The following is a 19249-nucleotide window of genomic DNA, read 5'->3' as shown; positions in this document are numbered from 1 at the left end:
ATTAGGTGATTCTTAAGCTGGAACTCTGTGAATGCTAAAAACCAGTGTCATTCTGAATTTTGTCTCTGAAAATGGAAAACTTGTACAATTCCACCAAGCACAGTCAAACGTCTCAAAATGCAACTGATCTACCAAACGTTTGACTGTGAAAATAAAAGCAAAAGTGATGCTGAATATGATATTTCCATAAAGAAAGACCACATGAACCAAACAAGCAAAGGTATCACGACACTTCATGAGGTCAACTCTTAAGAAGGTCAAACTCCTCATGGATCTTATGGAGGCCAATACGATAGTAAAGTTTGTAAATTCACCTCCAGACATGGTGATGGAAGCTGGATTTACCTGAGTAATGTTCAATTATAAATGTACATAAGTAAACAATTAGAGATTGTCCCTTAAGTTTGTAAACTCACCTCCAAACATGCTGATGAAAGCTGGATATCCCCAAGTGATGTTCAAGTATAAATATGCACAAGTAAATGATAAGAAATTAAATGTCCCGTTTTTTAGGAAGTCTAGGAACAGCTACCTTACATAATGAAATGAAGTAACCCCACAATTACTGCCTCATCATATTCGATCAACTGTGTTACACCAAAGAACCAACTTTGGTAAGGGAATTGGCATGTAAAATCCATGGATCACTTCTAAAGTTTGTGAAATAAATGTATCATTTGTTTGTGAGAGAAGCTTGATCTACAAGACATGTTCCTCTAAATCCAATGATGGCTCTAATCACTTCATGTGAAGCAATTTGATATAGCACAATATAATGGCTCTAATAACTTATTGTGTAATGGAATTACTATCCACATGATTAGTGTGATCGCCAACCACATGAACATGGCCTTTCCTTGTAGTTAAAGAAACACTGTACAGACATCATCACTAGTGCTATCTTGGCTGGCCACATGATTAGTGTGATCGCCAACCGCATGAACATGGCATTTCCTTTGTAGTTAAAGAAACACTGTACAGACATCATCACTAGTGCTATCTTGGCTGGCCATGTATGTGGCTTGCACAATCAGGACTATTTAGCAACCAGAAGAAACACAACCACTGTGCATGGTGATCCCCCAATTAATGACAGCAGGATACTCCATGAGAAACCGGCCAGGTCTGCATATGGCTATGATGGCTCTGCAATGCTCCATTGTATACACAGCAATGGTTGAAGTGGCATGCTGATGCCAATGACATAAGACAACTTCTTGTCCATATATCCCAGTCAGCCTGGCGATGAACAGTTAAAGAGTTGAACTGATGCCACATGGCATAAGACAACTGCCTGTCCATGTATCCCAGTCAGTCAGCCTGGTGATGAGTTTCAATTCAGAGAAGGCGGCCTTGCAGCATGGATATCTGTAAAATGAGGTGCCTGAATGAAATTGCTCCTATAGGCTAAGACTTTGCCCATAACATCATCAAAGCCATTGTTCATAACCCATGCCATTGCAGCCCAGGTAATGGTGCCAGTAGGATGCAGTTTTTCCAAAAATGAAGCCCAAAATATCAGCATGTGGGCAGTCCCATGGAACTGGATCGGTGTCCCCAAGGAACCTTGACACAGTTGACATGCTCGAAGTGTCATGTCCTAATGTGCCCAGTGACAATCATGCAACTGATTAAAAGATAGAAACTTTGCACTACAACAATGTCTGCAAAGTCCCTCAGAGTCATAAAAGTCACCTTGAATTTGCCAGTGATATCAGATAGACGGAATAGTCTGGCCACCTGAGTAGTTATGTACTTGGAAAAGGGGAAATCTGGGTCCTCACAGGGACACATGGGACCCCCATCAACATTTACATCCTTTTTAGTCAGGAGTAAGTTCTGTGAAAAAGGTTGAAGTTAATAAAACCATGTAACAGTGCAGTATCATTACAAATTGCACATTATGAAGCATGTGATCAGGCTGGGATGAATTGGTGACAAAGCGCCTTTGAGTTTGTGCCCTACTCAAAAATTGCTGCTCATCAACAATGTAAAATAAGATTTGCTATGGTGATTCAACTAAGAAGCACAAAACTTTATGAAATGTAACGTATCTTTGATAACCATAGTATCCTTCATAAGCCTCACAACTGGCAAAAGGATTGCGACTACAGTTCTCCCACTTATTGGGAAACTGCTGCCTTTAGTTTCAATGAGTAGGGAAATTACTACGACCCCAATATACACCACAGAAGATTGGTACAAAAGTCATTTGGATACTCTTCCAGCATCCACTTGGGGATACTCTCATAATATTTAAGTTCGAAGGGTTCAGGTTAAGGCTTACAGATGCTACAGTAGTCACTTCACAAATTTCCAAAGATTAAGGTATGACCATTATCCAGTATGGTGCACCTTGTATGTTCTCAGTCAGTGTATGTGGAAGCCTCCTTTTTATTAGCTCACTATTCAGAATGAGAACTGATTTCTCTTGATCTTTCTTCAAAGAGGCTTGAATTTCTTATCTTGCATAGCATTCCTGCTTTTCTTACTGAGATATACAGCTTATGTAGCTGTCTTTTCTGTCCCAGGAGCTAAGCTGACTGCTACCATGCAGCGGCCGACTATCTTCAGAGAAAACCTGACAAAAAACGTTGCCAACTTCTTCAAGCCCTGTAAAACACTCTTTTGGATACAAACATGATCTTATCTCTGTCTGGTTCAATAAAATTGAAGCCAGAAGTTACAATCAGGAAACTCTTTGAAGCTATAGCATTCTCTGTCACACTAAGGGATGTGTCAATGCAGTTTAGTGGCAGTTTGTCAACTGATATAGCAAAGATAATCTTGACTGGTCAGAACCTTCAGACATCCAAGACGTTGTCTATGGTTAATTAATCTCCTTGCTCAGTTTGAATCATATGTCTGGTTTCTCTGCCAAGCAACATTTTTGCAGATCCACATTGAGAACTCTGAAATCATAAACAAGGCAGTCTAGAGGTGTAGTTAATCAGGGAAAGTGCACCTGAGATCCAGCACCATGACTTGATTCAGTATGAAAGCTTATCCACAGGTCCATGCTGCTTCAAAATGTCACCACAAAGTCCCAACTGTCTAGCCAACATGAAGCCTGCATGTAATCCATCAACTGCTGCACTGACTATGCCACCAGCATATCCAGCTCCTTCACCAATCGGGTAAAGACCAGGTAATGTCAAACACTCACATGTTTCCTGATTTCTTTCAATTCGTACAGGGGAGCTTGTCCTTGTCTGCAGAGGACACCTTTAAAAGTCAGGAATTACTCTAATCTCAGAGAGACTTGTACCTGTTTCACGTAGCAGCAAGTTATGTGATATTGGAAAAAGAGAGCACCTCAACTGCATGGAGAAGAGCACATTTATCAATAAACCCAGGAAGCTGCAAGGGAAAAACCAAAATCCAACGCTGTCAATGGAACAATCAGAGATTTTGAATCTAAAATAAACATTAGTGGAAAAGGAACAGAATCTAAATTTGTAAAAGTCATGAAAGAAAAGAAGGAAAAGAATGCAGTCTGGAAAAGTTTCAACAGTTGTGTAGAACCGACTCTAGCACATAATTTTGCCTCTTGCACTGCTCACTGCAGGAGAGGTATGATGTATGATCATTTAGTCATTTATTCTGGAATTCTCTAGGCTCAAAATTTGCTCTTGAAGGCTGCCTATTTTCTTTCTGCACTTTCAGAAGATAGCGTATGAATGCTCAATTAATGTCCAGTAGACAAACATAGTCCACTACTTTCATTACCATGAAATTTACTGAGAACTGCACTCCTTCAATCTTGACGAGAGTCCAACACGTTCTCTATGCACATGCCGCGAGAGAGAGAGAGAGAGAGAGAGAGAGAGAGAGAGAGAGGACGACGTGATGGCGGATCTGGCTTCCCCGTAACCTGGTGACGTGCCTCCTGCGCGCTGTGGGCGATCTCTCCCTGGACCTGCGTGGAGTTCGTTCTGCCCTGACGTCCACGTCACGCCTTGCCCTCGACATCTCGCCTGCTGAGCCTACGGATGGAACGAGCCGTTAGTCACCTGACAGTCGCCTGGACCTGCGCCTTCAGACAATCTCCTGCTGCGCCACGCTGCAGACGCCCACCAATTTCACACGCCCTGCTGGTCTGTGGTTCACCTGCTCGAGCTCGTCCTGTTCTGCACAGGCGCCACGTTGCAGGAAACCCTAATCTTGACCGTCAATGAAAGGAAGCGTCATTTCAGCTCAACGAACCAGATTCTGATCCTGCCCATTTACTACTGTACTCTGTGCACTCTATGTGACTTTGCAGGCCGTCCTGTTGCTGCAGCCCTGCTGTTACCTAGATTTGCAGTTGTGCGGAATCTGCACAGAGAGAGAGAGAGAGAGAGAGACCTGGGGGAGAGAGAGAGAGAGAGAGAGAGAGAGAGAGGCCTGCGTTCGTTTCTACCGCCCGTGAGCTCCTGGCTTGGCATCTGACCTGCACAAGTGGTGATACAACATGGCTGGTCTGGATATGGCTTTTATCGACCAAACGGTGGCAGCCCTTGGTCCCGGATTCTGATACAGAGGAACCAAAGGATACGGTTCCTTGCACAGAGGAGATGCCTCTTGGTCCTGACTTCCAACCTGCGGGCAAACGCACCAAGCATACTTCGGAAGAGACAATGGATCATCAGGAATGTTCTTATGCTCAGGTTGCCTCTAATTCTATGGATTCTCAGGATGTTGACTGGGAGCATTTGCTGGAGTTTTCCAACACTCTGCTTGGCAATTATGTCCAACATAATCATGACGCTTTTTCTGACTCTGGAACTGAAGATGTTCCGGAAGCCACAGTGGACCCGAAAAATGTCTTGCGCTCATTTTCGGTGTTTTATGACCGTGTTGTTATACTCTTCTTCACTGGCAGGATCCCAGTGCTTTCCCATATTCGCCAGTGGCTGCACAATCTACTACAAGGGGAGTGTATTGAGGAGATTTTTGTTGGGCCCTGAGGCTTCTATGAGGTGTTGTTGAAATCTGAGAAGCACCGTGCTGATCTCATGTCTAAACTGCCATTGTTCTTTGATCGCCATTTGGTCCATGTTGTGCCATGGCGCCCAATGGCAGATTTTCAGGGTCTCCTTCAACGTGAATGCCCGATGTGGGTTGAAGTGGAAAATTGACCGGCTATCTATTGGCCATTGTTAAAGGATGCCATGGCCGTTGTGGGCACTGTTCTGGTCCCCCCGAGCCTAAGGGCCATGAATCATAACCGTATGTGTATGTTATGGGACACTGCTAGGAAAAGGCCTGCTTGGTTACGTCTTAATTGCTCTGGCATGCATCCGTTGCACTTTCGTCTGAAATGGAGCAACTTTGTAGGGCATTGCTTTTCGTGTGGAAAATTGGGGCATTTTATGGCCAGATGCCCAGAGAAGCAACAAACTTCAGAGGCTGAGCATATTGTGCTGCCCATGGAAGATATGGTGCTTGATGCTCCGTCGCAGGATGCAACCCAGCCACCTAAAGTTTTGGATAAAGGTAAACAACATGTTTCGGGTTTGGATTCCCGTGGCAATGACTGGGTAGATGTGCGTGCAAAAAAAGATAAAAGGTTTGATGTTGGCCTGGCGGATACTAGGCCTAATGCTTCACAAGATTCCATGCGCACTTATATGCGCAGGAAAGAAATGTTGTCTTCAGAGCACATTGCTCATACTATGGTTTCTTCTACTCCCCATAATCAGTCTACTAGGAAAGTATATACGGACGGTCCAAAGGGCCCACCTGCTAAGTTGGCTTTTGATATATACCCAGTGTTATTCAACAGCAAAATAATGGAGCAGTTTTACACGTTGAGGGATTTGGGGACTATCAAGTTGAATAGCATCTTGCAGGTGATTTAAAAACATTGAAGTGTATGTTTGGTTTGTCAAATGCAGCAAATGCAAAATTTCCGTGCATATACTGCATGCAAACTAGGAAGAAAGGGAAAGATGGAAAGAAAGAATGGCTTGCCAAGGCAGGACAATAGGGTGCTCCGACACGTGATCAGAAAGTCATGAGAAATGGAATACTAATTCCAGTGGATCCAAACTGGCGCCCTATTTTGGAAATACCACTAACAAGGGTTCACTTTTGCACATTGCATTGTTTGGTTAGAATAATTGAGAAGCTAGTATATGAATATATATGCTTTGCATACAAGATGCAGCCCGGTAATGTGATTACCCCATGGGATCGTCGTTATCCCCGTTCCATCCCCAAGACAGTGGATATTCCATCTACCTCTAAAGCTGGCCGTCAGAACTCTTTTGCCGTATTAGCTGATTTTTTGGATGAGGAAGTCCTTGACATTCTAGCAAAAAAGGTTAAATCAAGGCAAGTTGTGCCTCGTTCCTGATTTTCTTTTTGAATACACATGAAGATAGCCACGTGGAATGTGCGAGGCATTTGTTCTCGCCATAAGCAACATGCCATGTGGACTGTATTGCATGAGAATCAGTGGGATGTCTTGTGTGCTATTGAGCACAAGAGTCACGGTGAAGCAGAAAATGTTGTGGATTGCCATGGGTTTCGCTTATTTTATGCAGGGACACATGCCATGCATTATTCTGGTGTGCTTATGATTGTACATGGAAATATCAGCCTGTTCTTATTAAAAATGATGTACATGGCCGTTTTGTGGTGATTGAAGTTTTATTTGAAGGAGAGATCTTATGGTTGCTAGGCCTCTATGCTCCGAATGACCCTTTATCTCGCTGGGATCTTTGGAATACTTTGCAGACCTCCTTGTCACTTGGCAGATGGGGTTTTTTTATCGGGGATTTTAATATGTGTGTTGATTCTTCACAGTCCACATCAGAGCATTCGGTGATGGACGCTCCGGAAAGTCGCGTGTGGAATGCGTTTGCTCTTGCTGTACTTAAGCAAGATCTCTGGTCTTGGTTACACCCTTCTTCTACAGGGTTTACTTTCCATTCTGCGCAGTATGCAACTACATGGTCGCGGTTGGACCGCATGTACATAATGCAGGATGATGATTTTCTTCCTGAGATGCTGGAATTGAAAGTGTTGCAGCAATATGCCTTGTCGGACCATTTCCCTCTACAGCTTGAGATACTTACACAACCCATTACACCTTTTAAGCAATTTATGGATAGACTCCCTTTGCATTTCAACTCGTCTTATTTGAAGCATTCAATCTTTCAGGACTATATGCAGCAATTGATTGATAGAATTTTTATTGGACTTCGCCTCTGAGGGCAATGCTTCTTTTGAACGATTGCTCTCTAATGTGCAGCGGGTTGCTCAGCAGTATGGGATCCATCATGCCTCTCTTTATCGGCGGCGTCGACAATCAGCGGAGGACTTACTGGCTTTGGTTCGTTCTCTGCTGGTGGACACTCCAAATGATGTATTTCTACTATCACTGGCGATGCGTTTGACTGATCTTATTAAAGAGTTTCAGTTGAAATCTTATCAGCAGGCCAAATTGCAAAATTTGACTGAGAATTTGCAAGATAGTGCTTGTCAGACTCAAGTTCTTTCGAGCTCTACATGCATCTCCTGCTCGTGAAAATATGACTAGACTCCAGGATCCAGAAGGTCGAATGGTCATTGATCCTCAGACTATTGTGAATATGTGCAGGAATTATTTTCTAGACCTTCTTGGTTCTTCTCCTTCACCTTCTGACCAAGTTACTCATGCACATTCAATTTTCTATGATCTGGTCCGCAATCAGGTTCCACTTGATATGCAAGCTACTTTGGAGACAGATATTTGTGAGACGGAGGTTATGGATGTTTTGTTACACCTGCCCAAGGATAAAAGTCCCGGTTGGGATGGTCTCACCAATGAATTCTTTGAGATTTCTGCTACCCAACTGGTGAAACCATTGACCACTATGTTTCAGCAGGTTTGGGAAACGGGGTTCATGCCTTCCTCATGGAAAGAAGGTCTTATCAAACTGCTTCCAAAAGTTCCTTTGCCATCAATGTTGAAACATTGGAGACCAATTTCTTTGATGGGTTCGATGTATAAAATCTTTTCCAAAGTGATGGCGAATTGGCTCCACAAGCATCTTCTGGCCATTGTGCATCCTCTTCAATATGGTTTCATTAAGGGCCGAAACATTCTGCATAATATCTTAAATGTGCAAATGGCTATTGACTATGCAAGGCACTCTAATTAGCAAGTGGTATTGATTCAATTGGATCTGGAAAAGGCTTTTGATTATTTAGACTGGCCTTTCATTGCAGAACTTAGGTCTTCTATGGGCTTTGGTACTCAGATGTCCCGCTTGATCTACACCATTAGTGCTGCGGCTTCTTCGCGAGTTATGCTAAATGGTGGTGTTACCGAGCCATTTGTCCTTGCACGCTCTGTGAGACAGGGTTGCCCTTTGAGTCCTCTCTTCTTTGCCCATGCGACTCATCCGGTTCTTTCGATGTTATCTTCTATGGCAGCTTCTACTCAGTTGGATGGATTGTCTCTTCCTTTTGGACAGCACTTCATTACTCAATCTTTGGCTGATGACAGCTTTATGATTTTGCGTGCAAACAAGGACAATCTTCGCAAAGCATTAGATGTTTGGACGCTCTTTGGTCATGCTTCTGGTCTTCATATCAATGCTTTCAAATCAGCCATTCTCAGTTGCACGGAGTCCGATTTACAGTCATTGGGCTGACAGGGACAGGTTGTTCCCCGTGGTTCCATTGTCAGGCATCTTGGATACCCTTTGGGTGTTGATGTTCGGCCAAAGCAACTACTAGAGTGGATTTCACAGAAACTGGCAGCTAAGTTTCTGTATTGGAAGTCGCAGGCTTGGCCCTTCCATGTTTGCCTCAAAGTGGCTCAAACAATTATGTTGCCAATGCTCGCATATTTCTTGCCATTGCTGCCTTCGACCACTACTATTTTGAATGCTCTTACTCAGCACATTCATTTCATGTTATGGAAGAAGGATTATTTGCATGCATGTATTTCATGGATTTCTTGGTCGCATACATGTACTCCCAAACGCATGGGTGGTGGGGCTATTTTGGATGCCGAAACTCATATGTTGGCACTTCGTTGGTCTCTTTTTCGTGCCATGTGTGTGGATCATCACCCGTGGGTCGTTATAGCCCGTTATTTTCTTGAGGATCACGGGCTTGTGCATGGTAATACGCAAATTCGGAGCTCCTGGTGGCATGTTCTTAATGCAGACTCTCGGTTTTCTAGTCCTTCCTCATCACTGCTCGTTCATTTGGTCTACTCTTGGAAATTGGTTCTCTAGAAGACACGTTGGCATCCAGCGGAGGACCGCTTACATACTAACTCTTTTCAACTAGAATTGTTGGCAGCCTCGCACTTACTTTCGTGGGAAGGCAAACATGAGCTCAAACCAAAATTTAACCGCATGGCACATTTGGGCTTGACTTCAGTTGCAGATGCCACCCTTGCCAGTCGTAATGTCTTGATATCGTTTCGTACAGCCAGGAGGCTTTTCACAATCCCTCGTGGATACCGTGATTTATGGGAACAGCTTTTGTTAGTGCTCCAGAGTAGGCAACCCTTCCCTGCCCTTGCTTTGGATCGACCTTGGCAAGACTGGGACCTTGCAAGTCGGTTGAATTTGGAAAAGGCCTCAGCTAACCAGGTGTATCATCTTCTGATTAAAGATCATCAATGGCTGGTTACTAAAGCTAATACTGTATGGGGATTGCGGAAATCTCAGTCATGGTGGAAGGCAACTGTGATGGAGGGCCGGTTGAACAAGACACCTTTCAAATGCAAGGTCTTTCTTTGGAGGGTGATGATTAGTGGTCTTCCTCTTGCTTCAGCCCTTTCCAAGCGTCGAATCTCTAACGGCAATTATTTCTTTTGCACCACTACTGTGGAATCGGCCCGTCATCAATTTATTTCTTGCCCTCTCGCTAAGAAGATCTGGTCACTCTTGTCAGCGGTTTGGCAAGCAGTGGTTGGTTTCTCGCTAAGCCCTTTTGATTGGGTTTTTGTACGGCCAAAATACCCCACACCGGCACAGTCGCATATGAAAATCTTGTTTCACTTTCTTAGATACTGGGGCTGCTGGCACAATTGGACCACTCGGAATGCCTTTCTTTTTTATTCGGCCTCTAATGTTCCGGGGCATATTGCGAGGCTTAAAGGTCTCTTGCATTGGCAGATAGATCTCATTCGGCACTCTGACTTACTCCCTCGGGAGGACTTACTTCCCTGGCATATGGCAATTTCCTCTGCGTCTTTGCCATGATTTTTGTAACTCTATTGTTGTTTAGTACTGAGATTTTACACACAAAGGCTTAGAGCCATCGTGTATCTTGTAATCATGTAAACTTGTACCTTTCGGCCTCTAATGTTCCGGGGCATATTGCGAGGCTTAAAGGTCTCTTGCATTGGCAGATAGATCTCATTCGGCACTCTGACTCCCTCCCTCGGGAGGACTTACTTCCCTGGCATATGGCAATTTCCTCTGCGTCTTTGCCATGATTTTTGTAACTCTATTGTTGTTTAGTACTGAGATTTTACACACAAAGGCTTAGAGCCATCGTGTATCTTGTAATCATGTAAACTTGTACCTTTTTTTCGTAATTAATACAATTACCTTTTACGAAAAAGAGAGAGAGAGAGAGAGAGAGAGAGAGATTGGCGCAGAGAGAGAGAGAGAGAGAGAGAGAGAGTTTACGAAAAGGAAAAGAGAGAGAGAGAGAGAGAGAGAGAGAGAGAGAGAAGAGATGGTCGCGGAGCGAGAGAGGCGAGAGCGGGCGATGGCGGATCTGGTGTCCCCCTGATCTCGCGACGCGTTTCTGGTGTTGTGGATCTCGCGACGCGTTTCTGGTGTTGTGGGAGCCTTCTGACCTGCGCGCGATCCAGTCTGCTTCGTCGTCTACATCGTCCCCGTCATCTTTTGACCTGCTGCCCCGTCTGCAGGCGCCGCCTGTTGTCCCGTACCTTTCCGCCTGTCCTTCACGAGCAGTGGGGCACAGCGCAGGGAGCGACGAACTGTCCCGTTGACAGAGCGGACGGGGTTCCCACAACAGTCTGACAGGCCTCGGCGTTTGCAGCAACAGCCTGTGTCTCGCGCCCTCTGCCGCTGTCCTGATCAGCGCCAGCCTGTGTATCGTGCCCCTTGCCGTCGCCCGGATCTTTGTCAGATCCGCCGCGGGTCGGCTGCTCTGCGTCAGCGTGGCAGCCGGTTGCAACCGCCTTGAAGCCTCACTGGTGTCTGCCCTGTTCCCGTGCGCCGCGGTTCATCTGCGTGTATCTGTCCTGCTCTCCACAGGAGCCCCGTTGCAGTCCTGTTGCTGCAGCCGGGTGGTCCCCTGATTTTGCAGGACTGCGGGACTTGCACAGAGAGAGAAAGAGAGAGAGTGCGGGAGCGAGCGAAAGCAAGAAGACAGCAGTATGGCTGGCCTGGATATGGATTTTCTTGACCGGACGGTGGCCGCCCTTGGCCCTGACTCCGATACAGAGGAGCCGGAGGATATGGTGCCATGCACGGAGGAGCCGCCTCCGGGTTCTGAACTGCCGCCTGCAGGCAAACGCTCCAAGCATACTTCAGACGAGCCAATGGGTCCTCAGGAACGTTCCTATGCGCAGGTTGCCTCTGAACCTGTGGATTCGCAGGAAATTGACTGGGAGCATTTGCTGGACTTTGCCAATACACTGCTTGGCGATTATGTCCAGCATAACAATGAAACTTTCTCTGCTGCGGCTGTGGATGATGTGCTGGAAGCCACGATGGACCCAAAATCAGTCTTGCGGTCCTTCTCGATGTTTTATGACCGTGCAGTTATACTTTTTTTCACCGGCAGGATCCCAGTGCTCTCACATATTCGCCAGTGGATGCACCATTTATTGCAAGGGGAGTGTGTTGAGGAGATCTTCCTTGGACCTCGCGGCTTTTATGAGGTGCTGTTGAAATCGGAATCGCATCGCGCTGAGCTCCTGTCCAGGTTGCTGCTATTCTTTGATCGCCGCTTGGTCCATGTGGTACCATGGCGCCCTATGGCTGACTTCCAGCGTCTGCTTCAACACGAATGCCCGGTGTGGGTGGAAGTGGAAAATTGTCCAGCGGTATATTGGCCATTGTTGAAGGACGCGATGGCGGTTGTGGGCACAGTGCTGGTTCCCCCCAGCCTCAGGGCTATGAACCGAAACCGTTTATGCATGTTATGGGATACGGCCAGGAAAAAACCTGCGTGGCTTCGCCTCAATTGTTCTGGCATGCATCCTTTGTATTTCCGCCTGAAATGGGGCAATTTTGCCGGACACTGCTTTTCATGTGGTAAGTTAGGGCATTTTATGGCCGAATGCCCGGAACGGCAACCGTCTTCGGAGGAGGCCCAGGTTGTGCAGCCCAAGGATGACATGGTGCTTGATGCTCCGACACAGGCGACCCTGCAGCCACCTACTGTCATGGATAAAGGCAAACAACAGGTCCGGGGTTTGGATTTCCCTAGCACTGACTGGATTGAGGCACGACAAAAAAAAGGTAAAAAGCTGGATGCAGGCCTGGCCGATCCTGGGCCTAATGCTTCCCCGGATTCCGTGCGCACATACACGTGCAGGAAAGACATGGTCACCCCACAGCAGGCTGCGCGTACTATGGCCCCGTCTGCCCCCCGTAATCCGGCTTCAAGGAAAGTTTATTCGGAGGGCCCCAAGGGCCCACCTGCTAAGCTGGCGTTTGATGCCAAAGGCAATGTGATTACGCCTTGGGATAGGCGTTATCCCCGCCCTACTCCCAAGGCAGTGGATTTCCCTTCTACCTCCAAAGCAGGTCGCCCGAATTCGTTTGCAGTATTGGCTAACTTTCTGGATGAGGGTGTCCTCGATGCTCTCGCGGAAAAGGTGCAATCGAGGCAACAGCCGCCTCGTTCCTGACTTCCTTTTTTGAAAATATATGAAGATTGCCACGTGGAATGTGCGAGGCATTTGCTCTCGCCATAAGCAAGATACCATGTGGACTGTCTTGCATGAGAACCAGTGGGATGTATTGTGTGCAGTGGAGCACAAAAGTCACGGTGAGGCAGGAAAAGTTGTGGATTGTCATGGATTCCGTCTGTTTTATGCAGGGACACATGCTAAGCACTATTCGGGCGTGCTGATGATTGTCCATGAGAAATACCAGCCTGTTCTTGTTAAAAACAATGTGCAGGGCCGCTTTCTGGTAATCGAAGTCTTATTTGAAGGAGAGATTTTATGGTTGCTGGGACTCTATGCTCCAAATGATCCCGCATCCCGACGGGATCTATGGTCGACTTTGCAGGGCTCCATGTCACTTGGCCGCAGGGGGTTCTTGATGGGAGATTTCAATATGTGTGTTGACTCTTCTCAATCCACCTCAGAGCATTCGGTTATGGATATGCCGGAAAGCCGGGTGTGGAACTCCTTTGCTTTGCACGTACTTAAGCAAGATCTTTGGTCGTGGCTTCACCCTTCTGTTTCTGGTTTTACTTTTCATTCAGCACAATATGCCACTACTTGGTCGCGGTTGGACAGAATGTATATCATGCAAGGGGGATGATTTTCTTCCCGAGATGCTGGAAATGAAGGTCTTGCAGCAATATGCGTTGTCGGATCATTTCCCCCTCCAGCTTGAGATGCGGGCACAATCTATTGCACCTTTTATGCAATTGCTGGATAAGCTCCCTTTACGCTTCAACTCCTCTTATTTGAAGCATCCAATTTTTCAGGGTTATATGCAGCAATTGCTTGAGAGGTTCCTGTTGGACTTCGCCTCTGAGGGCTTGCCTTCGATTGCACGCCTGCTCTCTAATGTGCAGCGGGTTGCTCGGCAGTATGGGATTCATAATGCCTCCCTTTGTCGCCGACGTCGACATGCAGCAGAGGACTTATTGGCCTTGGTCCGTTCCTTGCTCCTGGACTCCCCAGATGATGATTTTCTGCTGTCACTGGAGCGGCGTTTGGCCCATCTCATTGAAGTATTTAGCTTGAAATCTTACCAGCAGGCCAAGCTGCATACCTTGACTGACACCTTGCAAGATAACGCCTGCCAGTCTCACAAGTTCTTTCGCGCCTTGCATGCTTCTCCGGCTCGAGAAAATATGACTCGGCTCGAGGATTCAGAAGGTCGCATGGTCACTGATCCGCAGACCATTATCAATATGTGCAGAAATTATTTTATGGATCTTTTTGCTTCTTCTCCCTTGCCTTCTAGCCAGGTTAGGCATGCCCGCTCGGTCTTCTATCATCTGGTCCGCCAGCAGGTTCCATTTGATATGCAAGCCACTTTGGAGGCGGATATTTGCGAAGAGGAGGTTATGGATGTTTTGTTGCACCTGCCTAAGGATAAAAGTCCTGGTTGGGATGGTCTCACTAATGAATTTTTTGAGCACTCGGCCACGCAGTCGGTTAAGCCATTGGTGGTCATGTTTCAGCAGGTTTGGGAAACAGGGGTCATGCCTTCTTCATGGAAAGAAGGCCTTATCAAACTGATTCCTAAGGTCCCTTCGCCGTCAAAGTTGCAACACTGGAGACCAATTTCGTTGATGGGCGCAATGTATAAAATCTTTTCCAAGGTGCTGGCAAATCAGCTTCACAAGCACCTTCCAGCTATTGTGCACCCTCTCCAATATGGTTTCATTAAGGGCCGCAACATTTTGTATAATATCTTAAATGTGCAAATGGCTATTGACTATGCGCGGCACTCCAATCAGCAAGTGGTCTTGATTCAATTGGACCTGGAAAAGGCGTTTGACTGTGTGGACTGGTCTTTCCTTGCAGATCTTATGTCAACTATGGGCTTTGGTACCCGGATGTCCCGATTGATCTACACCATTAGTACTGAGGCTTCTTCAAGAGTTATGCTTAATGGTGGGGTTACAGAGCCATTTGTCCTTGCACGCTCGGTCCGACAGGGTTGCCCTTTGAGTCCTCTCTTCTTTGCCTTGGCGACTCACCCGGTCCTTTCAATGTTATCCTCCATGGCGGCTTCTGCCCAGCTGGCAGGGTTATCTCTTCCTTTGGGGCAGCACTTCATTAGCCAATCTTTGGCTGATGACTCCTTTATGATTTTGCAGGCGGACAGGGATAACATTCGCAAGGCATTAGATGTTTGGACGCTCTTTGGTCAAGCCTCTGGTCTTCGCATCAATGCCTTTAAGTCAGCCATTCTCAGTTGCACGAGGCCTGATTTACAGTCATTAGGCTGGCAGGGCCAGGTGGTTTCCCCTGGCTCCATTGCCAGGTATCTTGGATACCCATTGGGGGTGGATGTACGGCCAAAGGTCCTACTGGAGTGGATTTCGCAAAAACTGGCCGCTAAGTTTATGTATTGGAAGTCGCAAGCCTGGCCGTTCCATGTCCGCCTCAAAGTGGCTCAGACAATTATGCTACCAATGCTGACGTATTTCCTGCCATTATTGCCATGGACGCCCACTACTTTGAAGGCTCTTACTCATCCCATTCGTTTCATGCTATGGAAGAAAGATTCACTGCAGGCAGGCATTTCCTGGATTTCATGGTCACATGCATGTACCCCTAAGCGCATGGGTGGTGGAGCTATTTTGGATGCAGAAACTCATATGCTGGCTCTTCGTTGGTCTCTTTTTCGTGCCATGTGTGTGGATCATCACCCGTGGACCATCATAGCCCGTTATTTTCTTGAGGACAGCGGCCTCCGCCAGGGTAACACACGGCTTCGGGCCTCATGGTGGCATGTCCTTAATGCTGACTCTCGATTTTCTAGTCCCTCGTCCTCTTTGTTACTGCACTTGGTTGGCTCTTGGAAAGTGGTGCTCCAAAAGGCCCGTTGGCATCCTGTAGGGGACCGCTTGCAGACTAATTCTTTTCAACTGGAATTGTTGGCAGTATCCAGATTACTCTCATGGGAGGATAAACATCAGCTCAGACCAAGATTTAACCGCATGGCCCGTTTGGGTGTGACTTCGATTGCGGATGCTACCCTTGCTACTCGCAATGTCCTCGCATCGTTTCGGATTGCGAGGAGACTTTTCAGGATCCCGCGCGGATACCGTGATTTATGGGGGAAGCTTTCGTCGGAACTTCAGGGTAGGCAACCCTTTCCTGCCCTGGCTATGGATCGCCCTTGGCAGGACTGGGACCTTGCAGGCCGGTTGAGTCTGGAAAAGGCCTCTACTAATCAGGTGTATCATCTTCTCATTAAAGATCACCAATGGCTGGGTGTGAAAGCTAATACTGTTTGGGGCCTGCGGAAATCACTGTCATGGTGGCAGGCAACGCTGATGGCGGGGCGGGATGGCAGAATAAGGCACCTTTCAAATGCAAGGTCTTTCTGTGGCGGGTGATGATTGGTGGTCTTCCTCTTGCCTCGGCCCTTTCCAAGCGTCGAATCTCGAATGGTAATTGTTTCTTCTGTACCACTGCGGTGGAATCGGCCCGACATCGTTTTCTTTCTTGCCCGCTCGCCAAGAATATCTGGACACTCTTGTCGCAAATCTGGCGCGCAGTGGTGGGGTCCTCACTGACTCCTTTCGATTGGGTTTTTGTGCGCCCAAACTATCCCACACCGCCACCGTTACATATACAGATCTTATTTCACTTTTTCAGATACTGGGGATGCTGGCACATCTGGACCACCCGAAATGCTTTTCTCTTTGATTCGGCCTCTAATGTACCGCGACATATTGCAAGGCTTAAAGGGCTCTTGCATTGGCAACTAGATCTCATCAGGCACTCTGACTTGCTCCCTCGGGAGGATTTGCATTCCTGGCATTTGGCAATTGCCTCTGGGTCCTTGCCATGATTGGTGTAACCTTTTTAGTATACTAGTCCGGGGATTTCCCACACGTTGGCCTCGGGCCCTCGTGTCTCTTGTACTCATGTAACAATGTAATCTTGTACTTTTTTCGTAATTAATACAATTACCTTTTACGAAAAAAAAAGAGAGTCTCTCATGGTTTATGGAGGTTGCTTATTGGGGAAGACTTTGTGGATGTGTCGCATGCTTGCAAGATCTCCCATGGTCACTGTGTATTTTGCACTACATGCGATGAGACATTGCTTCATCTCTTCGTCTCTTGCCTTGTTTCTTGACGCATTTGGAGTTTTGTTTCCCGTGTGTGGTCCTTATGGACTCAGTAGTAGATATCGACTCGCTCGTGGATTATGGGAAGGATGCCTTCTATGTCCACCTTGCAATCAAATCATTCTTGCCTTTTTCGTTTCCTTAGTTGGACAGCTCTATGACATATTTGGCGTACTCTCAATGTCTATTTGCATGATGTCCATCCTAATTACATGGTTCAACTCACTCTGAGTAAGCCACATGGTGGATATATTATTGGAATGGTAGTGGGCATCAATTTGGAAGCCATGGTCTTTAAGTCACACACTAGTCTATGCAAACCAACATCCTATGTCTCCTCCTATTGCAAGTTGTTATAAGGAGGGTAGTGCCAACTAGGGATACCTGTTTGAAATCGACTCTTGTAGTTTATGTATGCAACTATCTAGAAGAGGGTGTGTTCTTTTAGCGAGCTCCGTAAGGTAAGCATTTCAACTATGTGCCTAGTTATGCAAGCTTTTAGGGCATATTCAATAAACATTGATGTATAAATGTGTTTAGAAAATATGTTTGGCCATGTGTAATGGGGTGTGTGTATTGTGACAAACAATGAATGCATGAAAACAGCCCTTCATCATGAAATTAGGACCCCATCTTGCTTTTCTTTCTAGGCACAAAGAAACGGCCCCCATAACTTTTCAAACCCCCACAAAATTTTTGGGCCTACATCTCTTAGGCTTATGGGAATAAAAATAGTCCTTTCCAAAAATGAATTTTAAGAGGCTTTGCAAAAATGATCGCCGTGCCCCCTAAATGTTTTGACTTCAGGTCATCACCTCATAGCTTCATGAGAAAAGCCACCCCACAATAGGCATTGTAAGCTTCAAGAAGGGTGGTTTGTCCTTCACATGTTTCAAGCTCTAGTGTTGTCTATGCCAGCACAAACCACACCAGAGCTTGTTCCCCCTAAACTTTTTAACTTCAGGTCCTCATGCCATAGCTTCATGAGAACAGCCACCCTGCACCAAGCATTGCAAGCTTTGAAAAGTGTGACTTGTCCTATACATTTTCAATCTCTGGGGAGGTCTGTGCTAGTGCAGAGCACACCAAAGCTTCAAAATGTGAAGGACACACCATACTTCTTGAAGTGTATGGTGATACCTATTTGGCAATTAAACACCAAAATGCGCATGTTGAATGACTTTTAGGAAGAGAACAAATGCATATTTGGAAAAGTAGGAATATTTTTTCTTATGTGTGTGCACAGGGGCACTCACATAGACACACGCATGGGCTTGAAATACTACTATCTCAAGACTACTTCAAAAAATTAGATCCGTACAAAGAATAAATGAGTGCAAATTTTGGTGATTTTTCTTTTCAAAGAAAAGTAAAAATTCTGTTCACACACCTCAGAGCAAAGTGACCCCAAATTTGAGCTTAGAAGTCCTAAAAGACCTTAAGATTGTAAACATAACCTATTTTAGCTCTGGATAAAGTTTAAAGGATGCAATCTTTTGAACCCTAGGATGGTCTACAGTAGTGCAGATTATACTAGAGCTTGAAAAAGTGTGAAAGAAAAATCACATTTTTCAAGCTTATGCTAATACCTATTTAGCTATTAAACGCCAAAACACACATGTTGGGGTATGCTTTTAGGGGGAGAAGAAATGTCAATTTAGACAAGAAAACATTTTTTTATTTTATTATTATTATTATTATTATGGGTTGGGTTCGCATTTTTGATACGCTTTTCAAGCTGTAGTTTGGTCTGCACTAGCATAAACAATCCCAAGGCTGAAATAGCCACATCTCTAAGACTTATTTAGACCTAAAATAGACCATGTTTATAGTCATTTTAAGGGTTTTTGGGCCTTTTGAGCTCAATTTTGGGACCAAAATCACCAAATTTTACACTCATGCATTTTTCATATGGATCCTATCTTTAAATTATTTTTGAGATCCTAGTGATTTCATGTTATGTTCCCTAACATTGGCATTTGATTTTGTTGCAAAGCAATCAATGAAAAAAAAGATATTGTGAGGCCCAAGAATCCTCACATGCATAAGCACTAATAAATACACTTGTTCTACCACCATTGAAGTAGTAATGATCCCAAAACCAAGAAGTCCTAATTGCAAATGTTATAAACTGAATGGTGTTGAGCTAAAACACACTTTACAGGTGATTTGCATTTTTTAACAGCCCCAAAACATGCTTAATTAATGAAAAATGCAAGTTTGGTACGCGCTTCGAGACAGTTTCAGTGGTCCCCCAAAACCCTAATTTTTTG

At 45.6% G+C, this 19249-nt stretch overlaps 1 protein-coding gene across 13 annotated transcripts in view; it reads right to left on the bottom strand.

Annotated features, from left to right (window-relative positions):
• Window positions 1-2035: 2035 nt before the first annotated feature.
• The window catches only part of PDE327 (FAD/NAD(P)-binding oxidoreductase family protein), a 73101-nt gene continuing 55887 nt past the window's right edge, over window positions 2036-19249 (bottom strand). For 7 of the 13 annotated variants that reach the window (XM_087677646.1, XM_087677663.1, XM_087677625.1 and 4 more), the window contains 3 exons: window positions 3316-3360; window positions 2966-3212; window positions 2036-2874 (listed from right to left, as the gene is read on the bottom strand). In XM_087677646.1, coding sequence (XP_087533772.1) covers window positions 2991-3212; window positions 3316-3360 — 267 coding nt within the window. In that variant the 3' untranslated portion in view covers window positions 2036-2874; window positions 2966-2990. Of the gene's footprint in view, window positions 2875-2965; window positions 3269-3315; window positions 3361-19249 lie in introns of those variants that run through there. The other 6 variants (XR_015690863.1, XM_087677672.1, XR_015690854.1 and 3 more) reach the window with 5 other exon arrangements.

This window comes from Lygodium microphyllum, chromosome 1, assembly GCF_053477565.2.
Source record: "Lygodium microphyllum isolate KBCC chromosome 1, Lygodium_microphyllum_v1.1.10, whole genome shotgun sequence".
NCBI classification, from domain to species: domain Eukaryota; kingdom Viridiplantae; phylum Streptophyta; class Polypodiopsida; order Schizaeales; family Lygodiaceae; genus Lygodium; species Lygodium microphyllum.
This window is presented reverse-complemented; position numbering and strand designations above follow the sequence as displayed.